This window comes from Miniopterus natalensis, chromosome 21 (genome assembly GCF_054644295.1).
Source record: "Miniopterus natalensis isolate mMinNat1 chromosome 21, mMinNat1.hap1, whole genome shotgun sequence".
NCBI classification, from domain to species: Eukaryota; Metazoa; Chordata; class Mammalia; order Chiroptera; family Miniopteridae; genus Miniopterus; species Miniopterus natalensis.
In genome coordinates, this window is record NC_142101.1 from 3,595,624 (window position 1) to 3,610,877 (window position 15,254).

Below are 15,254 nucleotides of genomic sequence, written 5' to 3' on the forward strand. Positions count from 1 at the left end.
CCCGAGGCAGGGGGGCCAGTGCTCACACACAGCCGATGTGAGAGAGAGAGACAGAGAGAGAGAGATGGAGAGACAGAGAGAGAGTCAGAGACAGAGAGAGAGAGACAGAAAGTCAGAGAGACAGAAAGTCAGAGAGAGAGAGGGAGGAAGGGAGAGGGAGAGACTCAGAGACAGAGAGAGAGTCAGAGACAGTCAGAGAGAGAGAGACAGAAAGTCAGAGAGAGACAGAAAGTCAGAGAGAGAGGGAGGAAGGGAGAGGGAGAGACTCAGAGACAGAGAGAGGGGGAAAGGGAGAGAGACAGAGAGAGAGTCAGAGAGAGCGACAGGGAGGGCAAGGATGCGCGGGCTTTCGCAGGGGATCTGGGTCTGAGTTAATTCAGCTGGTCTTCATACTGTTTCCGGAAACAGTCCCCTGCAGGGAAGAACTCCCAGCATCTTTCCTGATACATTTTCCACACATAAGATTCCTGTCAAAGCAGAGAGAATGCATTGGTATCAGGTCTCCCCCAACAGCCGTCTGTTCCCGCAAAATGTAAGAAACACACATCTGTTGTTATATATCACATAGTGCGATTCTGCATTTACACATAGACATAGATGTCGCTGGAGAAGCCAAGTTCACTCCAATCCTACCTCTACCAGACCTTACTTACTTCTAGTAATGAACAAATAATAATCTTCACCTGGACCATAACATAATAGCGAAAAAACTCATTTGTGGGATATAATTTCAAGGGATCTTTTAAAAATATTATTGTTAATTTACTCCTTCGAATTTAAACCATTAACAATTGGAAGTGAATTTTGTGGAGAGAGAATTTCAAATAGCTTAAGAACAACCCTAGACATTCAACATGCAATTATTTTAACTGACATAATGCTGTGTGGGTTGAAGTTCATGTGAAATCATCTGCTATCTAAGAAACCAAGGGCATTATAGTGATCAAAACCCAAACGCAGCATGTTCCGCTAACAAGAGTTTATTCCTATGTGGAGCCTACTTGTCTACAGAGGAGAGCTCTGCACACTCAGCCTGGACCCGGGAGTTTCATGTGAAGGTGCTGTGATGAACGAAGGGAACTCCCTTAGTGTTGAATGCACACATTTTGTTTCAAAGTGCAGCCCTTGAGGATTTGGTCACCCTTTCCTACCTGTCCTGTGTGCTCTGTTTCATCTTTATTTATGAGATACATCAGGAAAAACCTGCAAAGACAGAGAGAAATCAGCAGGGACTGTGTGGGATGTCAGCATAAACAGACACTTCTGAGCCCACTGCAGGCCAACTATTCACGCTGGTGCTGGAGCAAAATGGGTCAGAGCTGGAAAAAAATGCTCCAGCATCCAGAGCTTACCCTCCTTTTAAACTATTGTTTCAAGAAGCTGCACTGTGCACACAGATGAAGCACAGCTCAGGAGCTGCTCTGTACAGGGCAGTGGCGACCCACCTGAGCTGGGCCACATCCACTCACAGGGCAGGAATCACACTCCTAAATGCAAAACTGAGGATTAAAATGTTAGCTAAGTGCCAATGTCACACAGTTGTGCATTCCAGGCCCCCCTTTTTGGGTTACTCTGCATCTCTTTTGCTTGATGTTAAAATTGGGTCAGAAACTAAGAGGGATATTTTACCAAATTCTAGTTAGAGCTAGTCCCAAGCAACAGCCCAATTCTCACGTATTTTTTGAAAGCAACGTTTAACTGTTTCTAACAGTGCCTATGAGAACTTGGGTCCTCAGGAGACAGCTGGAGGGTTCCTATGGCAATGGGGAACGGCTGGGGGAGGCCCTCCCAGAGGCCCAGCTCCCTTCCTGCTCATCCTGTCCACCCCCCATGACCCTCCCGTTCTAGAGGGAATCATTCCCCTACGTGCACCTGCTCCTGAGGGAGGGGAACCCTCACTGCAGGTCTCTCAGAGGCACATGGAGCCTGCGCTCAGTCACACAGAGGAAAGGAAGCAAGCTTTCTCCTAACTCTCAGTCCGCAAGACAGGCCCGGGGCCTGGTAGAGGCTGAGCGTCCGACGGGCACACTCACAGGTAATTGGCCAAGTTGTGCTCCTGTAAGGTGTGGGTTTCGAAGCCGTGTGGCACCGTGTCGAAGTAGTCATTGCCTATCCCGCAGATGAAGCACTTGGTCTGGAAGACAAAGGACGGATCGAGAGGTCAGAGCTGAGAGCAGAACAAGGGATTCCACTCACCACTAGGGGCCGCTGCTTCCTTTAAGCCAATTACGCTCACGCGCAGGCAGGCGTGCAGCGTGGCCTATGGGCAACCTGTGGCGCACTGTGTCTCACGTGGGTGTAGCCACACAGGCACATGGGAGCCAGCACTGAGAGGCGGAAGGACGCACACAGATCCCGGTGGCAGGAAAGCAGCACATGTACCTTCCTTATTTTCTCCAGCCAAACTGAGACCACCAGGCTCAGTGGTCACACTTGCCCAGGACACTGACTCAAGTTACCTGGGCAGACTGAACGTGTGCTCCCCTGAATCTGCAAACCCACCTGGACCAAGTCAGAGGACACGGGGCAGGTACAGACAACCTCCCCCAGGGGCACCAAGCTGCGAGGCATTCAGTCTCCACCCTAAGGGCTGCCCTGGGTCAGGCACTGTGCTGGGCACACAGCTCAGCCACACACACGCAAGGGGATAACTTCCAGCTCCAGGAGCGGGCTGCCTGCTCCTTCCACTCCTCGTCCCAAACACGCCTCCCTCCTCGGGGCCTGCAGAGCAGCACCTGTGGGACCTGCCACCCGCAAGCCTTCCCCACCAGCCCGAGGACAAGCAGGGCTGCCATTTAGGGTTAGAATTTCACATGCCAACTCGAGTGCATTCAGCAACCTGTCCTCATGGGGCCCCAGACACTCATCTTCCCCGCAAACAGGAAGCTCTTTAATGCCACTGGAGGCCTATTTACTTTGCTCTAGATTCCAGGGCCTAGAATCAAGGTGGTTAGGACAATGTATGGAGTTCTCTCTGTTACTGAGCAGCTGCTGACACCCAGCTGTCAAGTCTTCCCAACACCTAGTCTCCCAACTGACTGGGTCACATGGAGCAGCTCCACCTGGCACCTGCTCTTCTCTGTGTCACCTCTCAGCTACCCTGTGTCACTGAGCTGCCATCCTCCGGTGGCTCATCTGGACACTGGGCTCACTCTGCCTGCTCCAAACCCCTCATGCTCTGGATCCAGCCAGTGGCGAGGTCTTCCCGTGCCACGTCCAGAGTACTGCTTGAGTCTGTCTGGTCCCTTTGTCCTCAGGGGCACTTCTTAGCAAAAACCTCATACCTCCTCCCTAGAAAATGCTGATGGCCATGGCCCTGCCCCTGGCATGGCCACTTCCTAGGTCACTCCCTCTATTTTAGACCATGATTATCTTTTAAAGTGTAAGTCCAAACGCCTCACTACCCCATTTAAACGCTTTCTTATGTCCCACAGACTAAGTTACACTGCAAATTTCCCTTAAACAGCTGGCCTCATGCAGCCCTCACACTCCCCAGCCCCAGGGAGCAATGATTCTACCTGAACCACCACGCATGCTTCTAAGAAAAACTTAAATTCCCTAAAATCCGAGTCTTAGTGGATGTATCCTGGGTGGTGACACCCATGGAAGCTCACATGGGCTGTGACCCTGGAGATGTGCACAGTGGGGCCAGTGGGAGGGAGGCTGCCACACTGTCCTGCTCGCTCTCTCACAGCCAAAGGTCTGCAATCTTCACGACTCAGCTTGGGACCCCTTCTTTCAGGAACTCCCCTGAACATCGAAGGGGACAGCAGACAGCAGCTCAGACCCCAGCTCTCAGGGCTTCGTCCTGTAAGGGCCCCTGGACTGCTCTGTAACCACCTGTTTGCTTATTTCCCAGTGAACCCGTCATTCTGAATGGATAGTCTGCCATGCCTTGAGGGGTGGATGGTGTCATGTGACTGCACGTACCCAGGCCCCCCAGTTCCAGCCCAGCACACTGCTCGGTCATGTGTCCTGGCAGCTGAAAGCAGGCAAAGGAAGCACACCCAATGCCCCTCCTCTCCTGCTCACACACTCAGGACTCCTTGACAGGGGAGTGAGGAACATGGGGACACTCGTCAACACGGTCGAGTCAGAAGCGGGGGGACTGACCTCCATGTCCTCTTTGACTTGCTCCTGCTGGTCTCTCAGTTCTCCAAAAGCATCAATAATTAAACCTAGTGTCAAATAAAGAACTGTTTAATATTTATCAGAGAATCATAATTAAATTCACAAACCCTGGCTAATCCTTTATCGGAAGGGAAAGTGTACAGCCATGCCGTGCAGCGCTCAGAAATGAGAACCATCGTGCGCACACCTGGTGCTCCCAACAGGGCTGGGCCTTCTCTCTCTGGGGGCAGAAATGTGCACAGTTAGGGGCCAGCACTCCCTGAAAGGGGTCACAAATGAGGTGACAGGCAGGCGAAACCTTCAGACAACGTGGCGAATACAGACTGTTACAGCCAATTCCACGCTGAAAAACAGCAACTGGGGTTTACGGTCGTGATGCACAGAAAACTCCTCTCATATGATTTTCAGGTAATAATTCAAAAACCCAGCAAGACCATATCAACTGGGGGAATTTGTCTCAAGTCATTTTCCCCCAAGTTCCTTATAAATAAACTTTGCAGACCCCAACTGCTTCTCTCCTGGGATGCTGGCAGCACACTTTCTCCCAAGGGTGTCATGACTTGGCCCTCAAAAGAAACATTCTCGTCACACTCGGTAAGGACACCGAGGACGGACCTGTTCCCGTACTTCACTAAAGAACTCAGAGATAACATCACATTTACTGACGTTTAATTCAAGCCAGGATAACGGTATGAGCAGCAAAGACCTCGAGTACTCCCTGAGAGAGAAACCTGCACTCCCCGGGGCCTTGCTCCAGGGGCCATGGTTGGTCCCGACGGCCCTGCCACCTTCACTGTGCCTGGGCCCATTACTTAGACCTGTGGGGGCTCGTTTCCTTCCAATGAGAATCCCACCCCCATCCCACAGGCTCACTGGCTGTGCCTCATTTTTTATTTATTTTTTAATCTTCACCCGAGGACCTTTTTTCCCTTGCTTTTCAGACGGAGTGGGAGGGCGGGAGGGAGAGAGAAACATGGATGTGAGAGAGACATCGACTGGTTGCCTCTGACACACACCCAATCGGGGCTGGGGATGGAGCCCACGACCCAGGCACATGCCCTTGACCGGAATCAAACCCAAGGCCCTTCGGTCTGCAGGCTGATGCTCTAACCACTGATCCACACCCACGAGGGCAATTATGCCTCATTTATAAAGAAGCTTTTCAACAGCTGTAGGCTCAGAGATGATCATTTCCGTCTGACAGACCCAGAGGTTGGGTGGCGCCACCGAGCTGTAACGCTCACGGGCGGCAGGGCCGGCATCGGAGCCAGGAGAGGGCTCCTTCCATGGTGTTGCCGGGCACCTTCCCCTGCACCCGAAGGACCCGGGGCTCCGCCCCTCGCTCCGCGCAGTCAAGTGGGAGACGCTGAGCGGAAAGGTCTGCCTGGCTCTCCCGGAGGACACCTGTGGGTGGGGCCCTGCCACTCGGACTCCGGCTCGTCCGCGCCTGTGAAGGGCTGTGACCTGTGTGGCGGCCCAGAGGCGCTGTGACCTGTGTGACGGCCGAGAGGCGCTGTGACCTGTGTGACGGCCGAGAGGCGCTGTGACCTCGTGTGACGGCCCAGAGGCGCTGTGACCTGTGTGACGGCCGAGAGGCGCTGTGACCTCATGTGACGGCCCAGAGGCGCTGTGACCTGTGTGGTGGCCGAGAGACGCTGTTACCTTGTATGATAGCCAAGAGGATGACAATGACAAAGAAGAAGAAGGTGATGTCGAAGATGATCCGATAGATCTCGTACTCGTCCCCCGCCGGGTCCTCGATCTCGTCACCGATGCCGCCTCCGGCTCGCACGCCCACGTACATGTGGAACATGTAGCACTGGGGAGAGAGGGTTACTCCCTCGGGTTCCGCCCCCCAGGACTCCGCCCCCCAAGGAATCCACCCCCAGGACTCTGCCCCCCAAGGAATCCACCCCCAGGACTCTGCCCCCCAAGGAATCCACCCCCAGGACTCCGCACCCCAAGGACACTACCCCCTAAGGACTCTACTCCCCCCAAGGACACAGCCCACCCCCAAGGACTCTGTCCCCAGGACCCTGCCCCCACGAGGACACTGCCTCCGGGACTCCACCCCCCCCAGGACACCACCGCCCATGAGACCACCCCTAGGACAATGCCTCCCAAGGACACCGCCTCCGAGGACACTGTCACTCGCACACACTCCGCAGCCTCAGTTCTCTCTCTACTTCCTAAGCCCACTCGGAACCTGAGTCTCAGTTTTCGCTCCCTGTCCCTGTTTCAGCATCTGTGATGTGATGCAAACATCTGCCTCACACTGCTGTCCTTCAAACAGAGGCTACGGGGCACGTGCCCACACATCTGTCACACCTGTCACACCTGGCGCCCTGCTCACACCTGTCACACCTGGCGGCCTGCTCACACCTGTCACACCTGGCGCCCTGCTCACACCTGTCACACCTGGCGCCCTGCTCACACCTGTCACACCTGGCGCCCTGCTCACACCTGTCACACCTGGCGGCCTGCTCACACCTGTCACACCTGGCGGCCTGCTCACACCTGTCACACCTGGCGGCCTGCTCATACCTGTCACACCTGGCGCCCTGCTCACACCTGTCACACCTGGCGCCCTGCTCACACCTGTCACACCTGGCGCCCTGCTCACACCTGTCACACCTGGCGCCCTGCTCACACCTGTCACACCTGGCGCCCTGCTCATACCTGTCACACCTGGCGCCCTGCTCACACCTGTCACACCTGGCACCCTGCTCACACCTGTCACACCTGGCGCCCTGCTCATACCTGTCACACCTGGCACCCTGCTCACATCTGTCACACCTGGCGCCCTGCTCACACCTGTCATACCTGGCACCCTGCCCACACCTGTCACGCCTGGCATATAACAGACACAGCAAAGGGGACATAAGAGCCCAATGTATAACAAGATGGAATCTTAGACATTAAGCTAGAAAAACCAGCCTCAGCAACACTGTCTCCTCATGCATCTCATATGAGTATAATCCTGAAACATTTTCTACTTTAGTATCCAGAATAAAGAGGAAATGCCGCTCACTGTGTACACCTGACACCTGGGAGCATCCACTGAGGTGCAGCTGTGGTGCCCACGGTGGATAAACAGGGTCAGCAGAGAGGTTGGGGGGTGTTTCTCACCCCAGCACTGTTTGTATTTTGACCTGGATAATTCTATGTTGCGGGTTCTGTCCTGGGCATTGCAGTGTGTTTTGGAAGGATCTCTGGGCTATACCCACTAGATGCCAATAGCACCCCTTCCCCATAGACAATAAAAAATGTAGACAGACATTGCCAAGTGTCCCCTGGGGGAAACCATGTCCGGTTGAAAACCACTGGCTTAGAGCACCCAGTGTTTTCTCCATTCAGGACAAGCCCATGCTCTCCAGGTTGGCCCCTCCTCAGCCACACTTGTCCCCCAGCTGACAGCTCACCTGCTGGACTCACGCGTCCTCAAAACAGCATCCCCGATCCCAGACCTCCTGGCACCTTCTCTCTCGCAACATCCTTTCCATTCTTACCCAACTCCTTCTCACCCTTTAGACCTCAGTTAAAGTCCTTCCTCCACGAACCCTCCCGGGACTGTTCCAGACACTGGTTTACCCAACGATGTCACCCACCTCTGACAGCTTCCCTGGCAAGGAGCCACACCCCGGCTTTCCTCTCCATTCCTGGACTCCCCTCTTCAACCCCCATGGCCCCGGCTGCCTCCCATCCCATCTCTTCATTAACTGTCACCCAGGACCCTCACTGGGGAGCTTCCAGCTCCACACTTAACTATCATTTCTGTGCCATTTACTTAAATAACTTCTCTTCACACCTTGAGTCTCTTTCCTAAATTCCAGACATGTATGTCCAACTTACTTATTTTACGTTTTTCTATCAATCTCACTCCATGAGAATGGGCTCCATTATAACAAGAGTTAGTCTGGTTACTGAAGGGCCATCAGAGCCCAGACAGCGTCAGCACGCGAGAGGCCCGTACCCATCACGGTGGGAGGAGCGAGGAGTGAACAGACCTCACATTCTCAGATCACCTTACAAAGCAAAAGTGCAGGCAAAGAACAGGCAGTGAGGGGACCCCATGATGCTCACGGTTCAACAGCTAAGTACCGGCAGATGCAGAAAATACCAAATGCCTGGAATTAATGAGCAGAATTAACTAAAGACTATGTCACTCATAATCATTACAAGTGAGGCTTGGCAGTCGGGTACACAATGAACAAGGAGTGTCCGGGAGCAGCTCTGCCCCTGCCCACTGCTCGCTGCTCTGAGCTGGGGGAGGGGTCTCTCCCACAGGGGGCCCAGAAAGTCCTCCAGAGAGAGCTGGTGAGACAGCTGGTGCCTGGGCCTGACCCGCACCCAGGCCTCCCGAGACTTGAACACTCAGATTCCCTGCACCACTGACAGAATCAGCCTCTGGGAGTAACATCTGCAGACAGCCACTTAAAGAACCATTAGCATTAATGTCTCAGGACTGCGGGTCTCAAACAGTGCTTGAATCGATTAGCAGTGAACCTGTGGGAGGAAGAAATCTTATTTTGACTGTACATTCTTGCATCCTGTTGGGATTGTTTTACCGTATGCATTTCTTATTAAGAAAGAATCAGGGTGACATGTTTCTCTCCAAATCTGTCTTCTTATGAATGTAACGGGGGCCACAGTAAATGGGTGGCATCACTATTGCAGCTGCCCCCTCTTTACTTAACGACTAACAGCAGGCAGGCCCCTGCCACCTGTCTGGCTCCGCTCTGTTTGCAACCCCCCTATGGGCAGAGGGTTCAATTTGGACAATCTACCTGGCTCTGGCCTAGCACATCCCGAGGGCCAACTCTGGCTCTCAGGTTTCCACACCAACACCCAGGTGGGCCTGGAATGCCTTGCTCGCCAGGACCTGCTCAGTTGACATGTCTGTGGCTAAGACCATCCAGCTGACTCCTTTCACTAATTCCTCCTGACCAAGACTTTTGGGCTACATTTCCGCTTCCCACGTAGAGTTCTGCCACAGGGAAAGGAATGTGTGGACTTGTTGCACGAGCTCTTAATGAGCAGGATGTTGTTATTCTGACTCACACATCGAACTCTCAGGAGCCTGGTTAATGTGAGTCTGTCCTCAAGAGAATGAGTCATTTTTAGTTTCTATTGTAAAGTTGAAGAAACTACCCCGGGATGGGGCTAAATTACTAAAGACAGTGTGTGATCTTTTCAGATCTCTTTCCACCATCTTGCCTCACCTGGGCACATCGCTGTCCCTGCTCACCTGTGTTCTGCGACAGCCCTAAGGGTTTTGAAGAAGGGGTTCCACCATAATCCAGTAACAAACTGATGGCCCTGCTGAAAAGATAGGCAGAGTCCTGTGGATCTGATTCTCGAGGCTCAATAAAATGCCAGTGTACAGAGAGTAAAATGCACAGCTCACCTGTGGGATTTTGATGCCGGTTTCCCCACCCTTACCCCCACTCCCTGGTTCTCCCAGAACTGGCAGATAGCTGGCCTGGGTGGAATGAGGCCGAGTGTGAACACCCACTCACAGGGGCTGCCAGCTCAGCTGTCAAATTAGCATTCTGCTCCAGAAAATGGAAATCCTTCCATCCCCTGGCCTTCTCCCAGCATCCGCTCAAACCTGGGTAACAAGAGCCAGAGAATGGAAAGAAGTAATTCTGAAGAACAAAAAATATACTTTGCTTAAAGGATCTGGTAATAAGGAAAGAGGGTGTCTGGTGCCACACAAACCAGGAAGAGTAGCTGTCAGTCCTCGGGATCTACGGTTCTGTGCCCCCCCGTGCACCTCCTGAGCTGCTTCACCTGGGGAGAGCCACTATCCATGTTGCCTGTAGGGAACATGAGGACGACCAGCGTCTGGTAGGTTGGTGAAGATTCTCATAAGATCTTTATCTCGGAGGGGAAAAAAAGTGACAGAAGGAGTGAGAAAGTGTGAACTAGAGAGAGAAGATTATTTGCTGGGAAGGCAGGGTAAGGTGAGTGATTCGGACCCATTACCTCACAGCTACGACCCTGGGACTGGACTTTCTATCTCAAGCACCTGGAAAGCTTTTCCCAGAGCACACAGGTCGTGCTATCTCCCCTGCAGTTTCTGGTTCCAGGGCCCAGGGTGGATTTAAGAGCTGCCCTGTGACTCCTGTGTACCCAGGTGAAAATCCCTCCTTGCAAGATGGGTGCCCATTTAATATGCCCAGTCAGTTCCTCTGGCTCTCCAGCTACAATACACTTTTGCCCTTAGACTTTAGGTCATATTTCACTCTCTCCTCCTACAATCCTCCAGACAAGCTTCAAATTCTATCAGGATGCTGTTGTTTTAATGAGATTCCAGGGCTAAAAACACCATCCTCTTAAATAACTAAGTACACAGGAAAGAAAGAAATGCAAATATCGCCCAAGTCTGAGAAACTGTGGCGACAGTGCCCCCTGCTGTGCATTATGAAGCACTTCAGGGTGAATCCTGTCCCTGCGAAAACTTGTGATGTCCCTTCAGACCCCAAGAAACAAACAACCTGAAACAACAGGCAATGGAAGCTCAGGATGATGTACCTACAATGTGACACAAGTGAGGAAATCCAGCTCAGGGCTATGCTGGACTTCAGCCTGTGAAAGAAAACGCGAAGGAGACAGGCTTAAAGCAGGTGTTCTCCTTTGAGAACTGAATTAAAGAAACTAAGCCAGTCACTTCCCAGGCCACGCTGCTCCCTGCTGGTCGCTTTTCATAGGCATGACGGTAAACACGGTTTCCTTTCCAAAACCTCACTGCGCAGACATTAGCAAGATGCAAAAAAATAGAGCCTTTAGACCGAGACTACTCTACCCAGCAAGGCTATCATTTAAAACGGAAGGAAAACTAAAGAGCTTCCCAAACAAACAAAACTAAAGAAATCTGTCACCATCGAACCAGCATTACAGCCCTAGCTGGCCTGGCTCAGTGGTTAGAGCGTCGGCCAGCAGACTGAAGGGTCCTGGGTTCGATTCCAGCCAAGGGCATGTGCCTCAGTTGCAGGCTCAGCCCCGGTTGGGGCGCATGTGGGAGGCAACCAATCGATGTCTCTCTCTCACATCAACGTTTTTCTCTCCCTTCCACTCTCTTTGAAAAGCAATGGAAAAAAATGCCCCCTGGTGAGGATTAAAAAAACACCCAATCCCCAAACCAGCATCACAAGAAATGTTAAAGGGATTTCTTTAAGAAGAAGAAAGGAAGAAAAAAGGAGCATAAATATGTGTCATAAGTTGGCAATAATAGGTATCTATCAATAATCACTTTAAATGTAAATGAATTGCCCGGCCAGGCATGGCTCAGCAGCTGAGCGTTGGCCTAGGATCCAGGAGATCACGGTTCGATTCCCGGTCGGGGCACATGCCCGGGTTGTGGGCTCCATTCCCAGTGAGGGGGCATGCAGGAGGCAGCCCATCAATGACTCATCATTGGTGTTTCTTTGTCTCTCTCCCTCTCACTTCCTCTCTCTGAATCAATAAAGATATATTTTTTAAAAATGTAAATGAATTAAATGCTCCAATCAAAAGACCGAATTAGCAGAATGGATGAGAAAACAGGACACAGACATACGTGTCCACAGGAGACCCACCTCAGAACGAAAGGCACAGAAGAGACTGCAAGTAAAGACATGGAAAAAGACATTTCAGGCAAATGGAAACAATAAAATAGCTGGGGTAGCAGTACTTGTATCAGACAAAATAGATGTCAAAACAAAGCTATAGTAAGAGACAAAGAAGCACACTACCTAAGGATAAAGGGAGCAATCCAACAGGAGGGTGTAACCCTTGTAAACATTTACCTACCCAGGAGCACCTAAGTATGTAAAGCAAATCTTGATGGACATGCAGGGAGAGACTGACAGTAATATGGTCATAGCAGAGACTTTAACACCCCATTGACATCACTGGATAGATCTTCCAGACACAAGTCAACAAGGAAACAGTGGCCTTATATGACACATGAGACCAGATGGATTTAATTGATATTTTCAGCACATTTCACCCCAAAGCAGCAGAATATACATTCTTTTCAAGTGCACATAAAACATTTTCCAGGATAGACCACATTGTTGGACACAAAACAAGTCTCAATAAATATAAGTAGACTGAAATCATATAAGCATCTCCTCAGATCACAATGGTATGAAACTAGAAATCAGTTATAAGAAAGAAAACTGAAAAACACACAAACACATGGAGACTAAATAACATGTAACTAAAAAATCAGTGGGTTAACAATGAGATCAAAGAAAAAAATTAAAAGGTACCTTGAGATAAATGAAAATAAAAACACAACAACCCCAAATTTATGTGGCACAGTGAATGCATTCCTAAGATGAAAATTCATAGCAATATAGGCCCACCTCAAGAAACAAGAAAAATCTCAAACAAACAATATTATCTTACACCTGAAGGAAGTAGAAAAACAACAACAAACAAAGTCCAGAGTGAGTATAAGGTAGGAAACAATAAAAATCAAAGCAGAAATAAAATAGAGTCTATAAAAGCAATGCAAAAGATCAATGAAACCAAGAGCTGGTTCTCTGAAAAGGTAAATAAGATTGATAAACCTTAACCAGACTCATCAAGAAAAATAGAGAGAGGACCCAAATAAGTAAAATCAGAAATGAAAGGGAAGTAACAACTGACACCACAGAAATACAAAGAATTATAAGACAATATTATGAACTATATGCCAACAAAGGACAATCTGGAAGAACTGGATAAATTCCTAGAAACATGCAATCTTCCAAAACTGAATCAAGAAGAAACATAAAATTTGAACAGACCGATTACAATCAATGAAATACATTAAAAAGAACAACAACAAAAAACAGTAATCAAAAAACTCCCAACAAAGATGATTTCAAAGGTGAATTTTACCAAACATTCAAAGAAGAACTAACACCTATGTTCCTCAAACTATTCCAGAAATATCAAGAGGAGGGAAGACTCCTAAGTTCATTATACGTGAGGCCAGCATTATCCTAATTCCAAAACCAGATAAAGGCACTACCAAGACATAAATTTATGGGTCAATATCCCTGATGAACATAGATACTAAAATCCTCAACAAAATATCAGCAAATTCAGTTCAGCAATACATTAAAAAGATCATACACCATGGTCAAGTGGGATGTATTCCTGGGATGCAAGGCTGGTATAATATTCGCAAATCAATTAATGTGATAAATCACATAAACAAAATGAAGGATAAAAATCATATGATCACATCAATAGATGCAGAAAAAGTGCTTGACAAAATCCAGCACACATTTATGATAAAAATTCTCAGCAAACTAGAAATAAAATACCTCAACATAATAAAGGTCATACATGACAAATCCACAGCTAACATCATACTCAACTGGAAAAGTCAAAAAGCATTCCCCATAAGATTAGAGAAAAAACAGGGATGTCTGTTCTCACCACTCTGAGTCAACATAGTACTGGAAGTTGTAGCCAAAGCAATCAGACAAGAATAATAAAAGGCATCCAGATTGGAAAGGAAGAAGTAAAACTGTCATTATTTGCAGATGACATGATACTGTACATAGAGAACCGTAAAGATTCCACCACAAAACTACTATAACTGATAAAAGAATTCACTAAAGAAGCAGGATACGAAATAAATATTTGGAAATTGGTTGCATTTTTATACACCAATAATGAACTATCAGAAAGGGAAAGTAAAAAAATAATCCCATTTACAATTGCATTAAAAAAATAAAATACCTAGGAAATAATTTAATGAAGGAAGTAAAAGACCTGTATTCAAAAAATTATGACACTGAGGAAAAAAGCTGAAGCAAAAACAAATAAATAAAACATACACCATGTTCATGGATAGGAAGAATTAACATCATTAAAATGTCCATACTACCCAAAGCAATCTACAGATAAAATGCAATTCCTATAAAAATACTGATGGTGTTTTCTTACAGAACTAGAACAAATATTCCGAAAACTTATTTGGAACCACGAAAGACCCCAAATAGCCACAGCAATCTTGAAAAAGAACAAAGTTGGAGGTATCACGCTACCTGATATCAAACTACACTACAAGACCGTAGTAATCAAAACAGCATGGTACTGGAATAAAAAGAGACATAGATGAATGGAAAAAATAATAGAGAGCCCAGAAATAAACCTCTACCTAAATGGTCAAGTAATATTTGTTAAAGGAGGAAAGAACATACAATGGGGTAAAAGGCAGCTTAATCAATAAATGGTATTTGGAATACTAGACAGATACATGTAAAAAAAAGAAACTAGACTACCTTCTTACACCATAAACAAGAATAAAATCAAAATGGATTAAAGACTTAAATGTAAGACCAGAAATCATAAAATTCCTAGAAAAAAACATAGTCCGTAAACTCTCTGCCATTGCTCTTAGTAATATTTTTTTCTGATACATCTCCTCAGGCAAGGGAAACAAAATGAAAAATAAACAAATGGGACTACATCAAACTAAAAAATTTTGCACATCAAAGGAAACTATCAACAAAACAAAAGGACAACCTAGGGAATGGAAAATGTTCACTAATGATACATCTGATATGAGTTCAAATCCAAATTTTATGAAGAACTCATACAACTCAGCACCAAAAGAAGAAATGATCCAATTAAGAAATGGACAGAGGTCCCAGTCAGTGTGGCTCAGTTGGTTGGGCACTGTCCCGTGCACTGAAAGGGTTGCCTGGTTCGATTCCCGGTCAGGATACATGCCTGAGTTGCAGGCTCGATCCCCGGTAGGGGGCATGTGGGAGGAAGCCGGTTCAATGTTTCTCTCTCCCTTCCTCTCTCTCTCAAAATCAATTTTAAAGAGTGTTAAAAAAAAATGGACAGGGGTTCTGAATAGACACTTCTCCAAAAAGGATACACAGATGGCCAATAAACATATGTAAAGATGCTCAGTATCACTAATCATCAGAGAAATGGGAATTAAAACCACAATGAGCCCAGCCGGGCATGGCTCAGCGCTTGAGCATCGACCTAGGATCCAGGCGATCAGGGTTCGATTCCCGGTCAGGGCACATGCCCGGGTTGCAGGATGCAGCCGATCAATGACTCTCTTATCATTGATGGTTCTATTTCTCTCTCTCTCCCTCTCCCTTCCTCTCTCTGAA

General features: G+C 48.4%; 1 protein-coding gene across 2 annotated transcripts in view; it reads right to left on the reverse strand.

Annotated features, from left to right (window-relative positions):
* Positions 1-294: 294 nt before the first annotated feature.
* Positions 295-15,254, reverse strand: part of RYR2 (ryanodine receptor 2) — a 298,173-nt gene continuing 283,213 nt past the window's right edge. For both annotated transcript variants that reach the window (XM_087828993.1, XM_087828992.1), the window contains 5 exons: positions 5,794-5,950; positions 4,114-4,178; positions 2,034-2,134; positions 1,152-1,203; positions 295-467 (listed from right to left, as the gene is read on the reverse strand). In XM_087828993.1, coding sequence (XP_087685119.1) covers positions 372-467; positions 1,152-1,203; positions 2,034-2,134; positions 4,114-4,178; positions 5,794-5,950 — 471 coding nt within the window. In that variant the 3' untranslated portion in view covers positions 295-371. The remainder of the gene's footprint in view (positions 468-1,151; positions 1,204-2,033; positions 2,135-4,113; positions 4,179-5,793; positions 5,951-15,254) is intronic.